The sequence below is a fragment of the Formica exsecta genome, unplaced genomic scaffold (assembly GCF_003651465.1).
Source record: "Formica exsecta isolate Colony F162 unplaced genomic scaffold, ASM365146v1 scaffold442, whole genome shotgun sequence".
In the NCBI taxonomy this organism is placed as follows: Eukaryota; Metazoa; Arthropoda; class Insecta; order Hymenoptera; family Formicidae; genus Formica; species Formica exsecta.
Genome location: NW_021851656.1, coordinates 850,825 through 859,855, shown reverse-complemented (window position 1 = coordinate 859,855; position 9,031 = coordinate 850,825). Strand labels below are relative to the sequence as shown.

General features: G+C 33.4%; 1 protein-coding gene across 1 annotated transcript in view; it reads right to left on the bottom strand.

Annotated features, from left to right (window-relative positions):
• Nucleotides 1-3,247: 3,247 nt before the first annotated feature.
• The window catches only part of LOC115240575 (leishmanolysin-like peptidase), a 12,749-nt gene continuing 6,965 nt past the window's right edge, over nucleotides 3,248-9,031 (bottom strand). Inside the window, exons 3-9 of the mRNA XM_029815804.1 lie at nucleotides 7,848-8,051; nucleotides 4,517-4,742; nucleotides 4,133-4,326; nucleotides 3,924-4,056; nucleotides 3,614-3,773; nucleotides 3,361-3,527; nucleotides 3,248-3,271 (exon numbers count right to left, since the gene is read on the bottom strand). Of these exons, the coding sequence (XP_029671664.1) occupies nucleotides 3,248-3,271; nucleotides 3,361-3,527; nucleotides 3,614-3,773; nucleotides 3,924-4,056; nucleotides 4,133-4,326; nucleotides 4,517-4,742; nucleotides 7,848-8,051 (1,108 nt within the window). The remainder of the gene's footprint in view (nucleotides 3,272-3,360; nucleotides 3,528-3,613; nucleotides 3,774-3,923; nucleotides 4,057-4,132; nucleotides 4,327-4,516; nucleotides 4,743-7,847; nucleotides 8,052-9,031) is intronic.

Genomic DNA, 9,031 nt, shown 5'->3' with positions numbered 1-9,031 from the left:
ATATATTATTTGTAAACTAATAATAATAGTGATGAACATTCTGACCTCAAGTTCGCATACTTTAACTAAAAAAAAAATAATAATTTAATACTTTAAATGCGCGATTTTCCTGAACTGCGCAACAGTGTGATTATATAATGTAGCACTTTTATTAGTATTAATTTTTTAAATCGTAATATATATTTTTTTCAATATCGTTAATTCAATATCATAACAAAGTGTGATACTGAAGATTACAAGCAAATTAACAATTAAAGCATACATTCTAATAACTTTATACGAGTTTCTAATCGTTCTCATAAAAATTTCACACAGTAACAACTTAGAATTTTGAATACAATCTATGATACATGTATTAAGATAGCCGCACACATTTCTACACGCATACACATATGTCTTCGATAAAGTCATACATGGATCTTTTACAGCGTTATTCAAACAATATTTGATTTTTTATATTCATTTTCTGATATCTAACGCACCCATTATTAATGTTCAATGAATACTACGTGTTAGCGAATCAAAAAATCCATTTTAATATCAAGCATCAACATCGCAGGAATCCACGAGAAATGTTCTCAAATATACATCTCAGTATTTAATGCAATACTGTGATATCTTCAAGTTTTTTGCAAATTACACAGTATATTAAATATTAATCATTTCTGTACAAAATTAGATTAAATGCTTGCATATAGTTAAACTAAAATTTTTAAATATACCAAAATTAAAATGTTCATGTGTTATAAAAATGGAATTAATATGCATTGCGTCTTATATGATCGATAAATATATATGTCCTTAAAATGTCTCATTTTGATATCAAAATTGCTATTTTCATGCGAATGATAAAGAATTATAAATATTCCATTACTGCAGATATCTTAAAAACAATTATTAAAGATTAAAATAATATGAAAATATTAATTCATATTAAAGAGATTTATTCTATTATAATTAATTTACAAATTTTAGTACAGTTACTAACTTAGTACAATTAGTAACTTATGTACAGTTCATGTACTTCCACATTTGCTTTTTTTCAGTATGATAATACTTCAAAAGTAATATTTTATTTATGATTAATCTGCATAGATTGTGTGTGTGTGTGTGTTGCGCCACTTTTTTCATATCTTTATTAAAGCATCCAAGAAATTATAAATAGTGCGCACTTTGAAAAATAGTATTAAATAACACTCATACACAGATAGTTATTCATTACAAATTAAATCTTTGCAGTGAAAATAGCTTTCCACAAAAATTATATATTGGAATGAGATATATAATTCAAATAACGAAAAACCAGAAAAGTATTCCATTTTTTATGACATACGGATGATCCAAATGGAATATATATTTATCGCAATACTTATCAAATAAGATTTATTAAGACATATCTGTAATTGTTAAAATTTTAATATTATGCTATGCGAAAGCTACTGTCGCAGTTCTGTTGCATTATTATAGATTTCGTATTTTTCAAACTATATATACAAAGATTTATTTTCTACACCACATACATTCGCGATATTCATTCAGTTTCACAACAATCAATAATTCTTGATAAACTGACTTGTCGGACACGCTTTTGAATCGCTTCAGAGTTTACATACTTATTCATATATTGTTCGATATGACTTGCGTATTTTCATACGAACCTCTTTACATATATGTCGCTAGGAATGTCACAGATTTATTAATAATACATAGACTGTGTGTGCCAGAGGAAGTGTACCAGCCGTTATATTATATCCTCGATGAAATGTAACATTTTTTAAATGTTGGACTCAAAGTTTAATTACTTATAATGCTTAATTTAAATATGATTCCGAAAGACGATTTTGAAAAGAAAAAACTCGCTATACTTTGCTGACGAAATTAATCGCGAATAATAATGAATTGCAAATATAATATATGTATTTAGTGCGTATATATGTATACAATATTTTTTATAAGTAAAAACAAAAATTCATATTGTTATCTTCAATAGTTTCTTAAAAAATGACATGTAACGCAGTTAGTAAAACACCCTGTATATATACTTTCTTTTTCGACGGACATATAATATTTATCACTCGCGTCATCGTATAAAATATGTGTTTACATTGCTATTTGTCGGCAATGTATAGCGCGGTTTCTCCGTTAAACTTAGTAATTTTTACAACAAATTAATATCATTTATAAAATTCCCATATTATGAAACTTATTTTTTATATTGGCAGCGCTTGCAGTCCATGTATATGTATATCAGTCAAATAATGTTAGCAATTATCTATCAAACAAGATAACTCACCTTGAATCGAGCGATGACCGAGATTATCTATCTAGCCTTAAATGCATTTTTGTTCAAAATAATGATCAAAATTACGTATCAGAGCTAATCATATATAGTATGGAATGTATACGTAATAATAAAATTAGCAAGCCGGCTATAAATAACCCAAATATATGTATACATATAATATGAGATTAGCACTAAAAATGCTTCGTCATATTATCACTACAAATAGTTAAATCTAAACATAGTATCTATCGCGCGCATAGTACATCTGAAGCCTGATAATTTCTTTATCCTTTGGCTAAAAAATTTATCATTTCTTTGTATAGATAACGAGTTTAATTACGATTGTCACCTCGGCCAATATCCATTACATTTTTACGATAGATAAAAAACTTAAACAAATATTTTATATACTCGTATATATATATCGTGAGAAATGAAATATTTTTAAACCGGACTGCCGATAAATATGATACATAGTTCATTAAATGATATTTATGGATCTAGATTTGGTAATGCTAAAATACATTAACTAAAGCGAACAACGTATCATCTAACGACGAAAGATAACATTGCAATAATAAACGTTGGTACACTTAGGCCAAAACTATCTGCGGACGCACAGTGGAGAAAGTCTTTGTGATAAAATGTGGAAGGTGGATGTTCATCCCCTGGTTTGCACCATTCCCCTCGTACTTTAAATTCCGCCTTAAAAAATAAAACAGATTTAATTATTAAATATCGTACATTTTATCGCGTTACATCTACGCTTTATAAAATAAGCTATAAATATATACATATTTATATAATATTCATACTTGACAAATATCTCGACAGGGTGGACAGATTAGAGCACCTTTATGCAGCCAACCGTTCTGCATAATTCTTATAGTAATTTCCTGTCCAGCATGGTAGCAAGTGTAAGTATAATTGCCGACCTGAAAAGAGGCAAAATTTTCTCTTCATCTATTCATGACAATTACATTCTTGCTTAATTTATACGTGTTTAATTTATATGTGTTTAATTTATATTTAATCTTTATAAAAGTGTTTATATTGCCACGATGTAACAAACTCACCATAATGTGCAGTCTGCCGACCTCGCACTTATACAAGTAACAACCGGAGCCCCAATGCTGCCATTGTCGCGCTTGTTTGCAAGTTCTCTCTTCCCACATATCATTAGTATGATCGAAACATCTCGAATGAGGGCCGTACTTCTCTAATGCGAAATTCTTGTCCGGATCTAAAAGAAGGATATATTTCAAAAGAGATCCATCACGCATTGCTTTGTGACGCGTGCGAAATGTACATATATGCCAAGCGACTTACGCGGATTATTCTCCTCGTAAAGACAGTGAGAACCCCTGACTACTATATTCTTTGCTCTCCACGTGAATTCCTGTATATAAGGACAGTAATCTGCCAGAGATACCGAACCGCCGTAGTATTGTTCCTCTCCCGTTGGTACGTGAGGTATTTTATCGAAGTTCTGCAATAGAAGACATCGTCAAACCAGATTCTTTACATACCGCGAATATCCTTATAAATCGATGTAACCATCGTTTACATAGACATTTTGCTCTCTTTCTCTCTCTTTTCTGTTTTTAAATATTCCAATAAATCATTATATATTTTTTACTTGATATTTCTTGGGCAGCGGTTGCGGGTGTTTTACTAGATTACACAAGGCCACTGAACTTCGATCGTCCGTACATTCGGTTTGCAACGGATCCTGTTTCACTTTGTTGCAAAAAGGATGTATCGACTTTCCCCTAAAACATTGAAATGTTCTCAGATAGTCATTGCAATATACGGGGTTCTCTTTCCTGAATATGTCAGTATACATACGATAGCGGGGATGATTTGGAAGATATCCATTCCTTACAGGATCTCATAGCAAAGTTGCATCCTAGATTTCTCCCCCATCCTAGCTCTTGCGCCATCGAATAGTTGGCACTATACCAACCAGTATCTTCCATAAGAGCGAGCGTTATTCTCGAATATACTGGATTTTGCGTGTGTGTGCCCGTCATCGCTTCGTTCTGAATAAACAAAAAAATCAATTTAGAATAGCAAACGTGTGTCGTTTGTTTAAATTTTTTATTGAAAAATATTCAGGAGTGCAAACTATAAGATATATAGATTCGCAAAAGTTTAATTTTTTTTAAATATTATTGCATTACATATGAATAACAAAGAGTTAGATCGGGGATTCTGAGCATTACTAAGCACCTCAAACACCCGCTTCTCCCAATGTGTGAGAGCCGTGCCGTCCTCGCCTTGGTCCTCCAGTTCCGCGCCCTCAAGTTCCGGACAATTGAAGTGCGCTTGAACCTCAGCGCGGACGCGAGGCGTGACTATCATTTGCATGGTCCTCTCCACATTACCACCGTGTACTTGCCAGCGAGGTCTGACCACAGTTTTGATCGTGTTCTCGCTCCATTGGTGCGTTTGTAACCTACCCGAAACGAGTATCGAACATTATTAGCATATGCTGGATTCGATAATCGAAAGCTGCTATTGTCATCCGATATAATAATTTCACCGCTATGATATCGTACATCACGCTACGGATTATATTCGCGAATACTCAAAACTACTTCAAATTTTGAATAAACTAATATATCTGCGAGAAAGTAAATAATGAAACAAAATAATCGAGATTCCTCATTCCATATCGGAATATTTAATCTACCGCAAAATGGAAAATCGATAAAAGGATCTGTGCGCATTTCGAGTAACATTAAAACGTTTATTTTGACACAATTATTTATTCAGTTTCTTTTTTTAATTCATTTTCTCTCTATACTATATACTTTTTTTCTATATGATGTAATATCGTATGTTTTCTATATACACGCTCTCTTCTCGATTTACATCGGCAAGATAGCGGATGTTTTACTTATAACATATTTATTATATGTCAAACGTTGAATATCTCCGTAACTTCGGAAAGCTGGGCAGATAAATATAATTGTACTTCAATCTATCTCTCTCTCTCTCTCTCTCTCTCTCTCTCTCTCTCTCTGTCTATCTCTCGTATAAAATGATTGATGCGATACGTCGGCGAAACGCTGTTTTCGACAGCGAGCGGCCCCTTCTATATCCTATTTCGACATGACGGATGAATTCGCGAATGGCCATTTTGCTGGGAACGAGCACGAGGTGAAAAATATTATTACGCTTGAGCGTCAGCGCAAAATTGCTCGTCAACGTATCTCATATGCATAAATTGTTGGAAATATAATAGTGCAGAAATAGTATATAACATGATACAGATCGATAGTATAGAAATCGAACGTAACGTTGCTAGAGAAAAGAATTGTTTCAATTTCACGTTACGAAGCAATAAAGGAGATTAAATTCATGTAAATCTTCTCTGCTCGTGAAAACGCTTTTGAATTTCATCGAAACGTTTTTTAAAGTTAGTTCGCAGCAAATGAGTTATGAAAGTATTCGAATATTGTTACGTTTCTTGTCAATTTGCTGTTGCAGCTTAAAACAATGATTTCACAATTAAGTTATCAAATTCGCATATTTGAGTAATGCAGATAATTTGCATTTATGTAAAATGACTAGTTAGAATGGATAGAGAGAAATACTGATGTAAATGTGTAACTAATTAACGCTAAAAGCCTAATCAGCACTATTGATAAAAATAATTTTAGACAAAAATAATATCGGAATATTTCTATAAAAAATGAAGCGAACAATTATAAAGCTAACAATTGGAAAACTAATGCGTGAGAGTATTATAATTATTTATTCTAAAGGCAGAAGAGTAGCTCACTATTTTGCAAACAATTACATCTAATACCATAGTATTGCATTGCAAAATCTATATTTTATTAAAATCTAAAATTACAAAGATCCTCCCTCTCTCTCTTTCTCTCCCTCCCTCTCCCTCTCTCTCTCTCTCTCTCTCTCTCTCTCTCTCTCTCTCTCTCTCTCTCTTCATGCGTTGCCGCGGATTAGCGTAAACCTTAAACGTAAGAAGATCTCTGTAGAGATATTCAGACGTGGTAGGGTGAGAACACTCGCGTTCACGAAGCAGATGGATGGCAGGAAATGCAAGGAAACGCTGGAATTTGTAACGGAGAACGCGCAGATTGCGAAGCCGAGCGAAAACGGACGGAAAGGACGACTAGAACTAAAACGAGAAGCAGTGAAGGAGAGTAAGAGGGTTTCTAGTGAGATAGACGAAAGGTAGAGGAGGAGGCAAGGAAATTAAAAGGACAAGCGGCTGCAAGGAACGAGAAGGAGGGAACGAGCAGCTATCTCCGACGAAAATCTCTCTGTCCCTCAATTTGAGTTCTAGGACATCGTTGAGAAAGAATCAGGACTCCCCGGAAAAAGTTCGCGAAAGTTTAAGAAGTTCCGCATACATTACTAAGTGGCTTCATAATTCTCCAACGTTATGCAATGCGATGAGTGATGTTCTATCAGAGAAAGAAAGAGAGAGAGAGAGAATTTTTATCTCTGTCATCATTCGAAATGTAAATCAACACGAGAATTCATGAGATAAGCTGAAAAAACAGTCACGTTAAAAAAATGCATTAGAAACATACTGGAAAATTATACGCCGGAACAAACTTTAAAAAGAACCGAAGAATGCCAGAGTCATTCCCGAAATCTATTATAACCCGAAACGCTATAGATCTGTTGTTGGAATTTCGCAATTCGAAGTGGAAAGACATCGATTTTCATCACTTTGTAAAGAGGCTCGCGAGCAAGATAGCGAATGGAAAAAAAGAATGAAGAAACAATGATAGAGAACAGAAGATGTAACTACGAGAGGGGAGTGAGAGGTAAAACGGGAAGCAGAAGGAAAGACACGTGAAGAAAAATCGTACCGAAAAGAACTTGCATCTGCCAATGCCGGAAGCCAGTTCGTTACGGTCCGTCGACTTGGATAGAACAGAATACCAAGAATTTTCCAATTTTAAAGGCAGATACACCATCAGACGATTGATAAGAGAAGAAGAGAGAAAAAGAATCAAGACGTCCACAATATAATAATAAATCGACAAAGAAGACAAGTTGCCCGTGTTTGTGAATGTACAAAAGCATTGATTGTGACAATAACGCCAGCAAAATTAAATACAAATTAGCTGGTCGAAAACTATATTATAGAAAATGCCATAAAAATAATTACATTATTAAACATTAAGATAAAAGAGTTTGATCGATGATACCATGATATCATATCTGTATAATCAATATCTGTTCAACGTTCTAATTTCGAAAAATCCTTAATGGTAACTTTATGCTAACGGTTTAAGCTTTATCTATCGGTAGAAATCTACATAAAGGGAATCGATCGCAGATAGTGCGATATTTGGTATTCTAATTAGAGTATCAGACATTCCTTGAATACGTAACTGCATCGTATTTGCAATCGAATTTAAAATACATCTCTGCGTTCAATAAACTATTAATTTTTATATATCTGGTATATACGTGGTAATAATTTAATGCCCAGGTAATCAATTTTGTTTTATATTTCTTTTGTGCGCGATAATAAGGGAACTTTAATATAAGACGTATAAGAGGCAGAACGTACTTTTCATTAAGGGGTGGTTTTCCGGTATCGCTTCTTCTGGGTGTCCTGGGCTCGCCATTCTCGTCCCTGTAGAAAGCGTATAAGCTCACAGAAAATCCTAAAGCGTGCAGGATCTCGTGTTTAACAGTGCTGAGCAACGTTTCCAACTCCTGCGGTTTCGTGCTGATGCTTCCTGGGCATAGGTTGGCATGGCCAGCTATCGGCCTGAAAGCAATTTAGTTCGCTTCAGCAGCTGCAAAAATCTCCTTTCGCCTTTAATTACAGCATCCCGAATTTGTATTATCTCCTCGAGATATATATATAATATAAATTGAAACATTACAGTGTAATTACCATGAAAGATACTTTAATCGATGTTAAAGGCAGTATAAAATTACATATGCGTACATTATGTAAAATATATTTTTTAACACTCGGATTTTTTCAAGGATTTTCCCATAAGCATGCGGCAACGCGACGCACGAATATCGTCGATCTATCATGATCAGACGTCGTGCGAATAATAAAATTCGCGCAACGCCATTTACATCGACCGTGGTACGACGTGCGCGAGGTATGTACCTGACAGACAAATTTAATCTACTCAATATGCGTTCACGTTTCGGCAGATTCATAAAGTTAAACGTCAAATCACACAGCATCAAGCTTTGCTTCTGCAATTTTTCATTACGCGAATTCGGCCTTATAAAATATTTTCTAAATCACGAACTATTTTTTTCTCACGTGCATTTTAAATAATCAATAATTTTAATAATATAAAATCTATTTACTCATAAATATAAATTATTTGTCTAACATAATGGTTAATACAATTGTAACAGCTATTTAGCAACAAATTCAAAATAAAAATTAATTCAACAATATCATGCTTAATGATTATTTGTTGAATAAATAAAATAAGATATTTTTTAAAATTAAAGTTATTAATATGAATGTTCGCCATTGTTGAATCGCTTGCACAAACGATTCCTTTTATAAATCCTGTCAAATATTTAATCCGACGTCCTCATGAAATATATTCATGCCAGATGTTGTTTGCCTTCGTTCTATCCTTCTGTTCATACAAACGGGAATCGCGCATGTTTCAATCATGTGACAAGTCACTTATTCAATATATTATTAATTATGTTCTCTCAAACGTCAAAGTATCGCGGAAATTATATTTAATATGTAAAATTTTTATT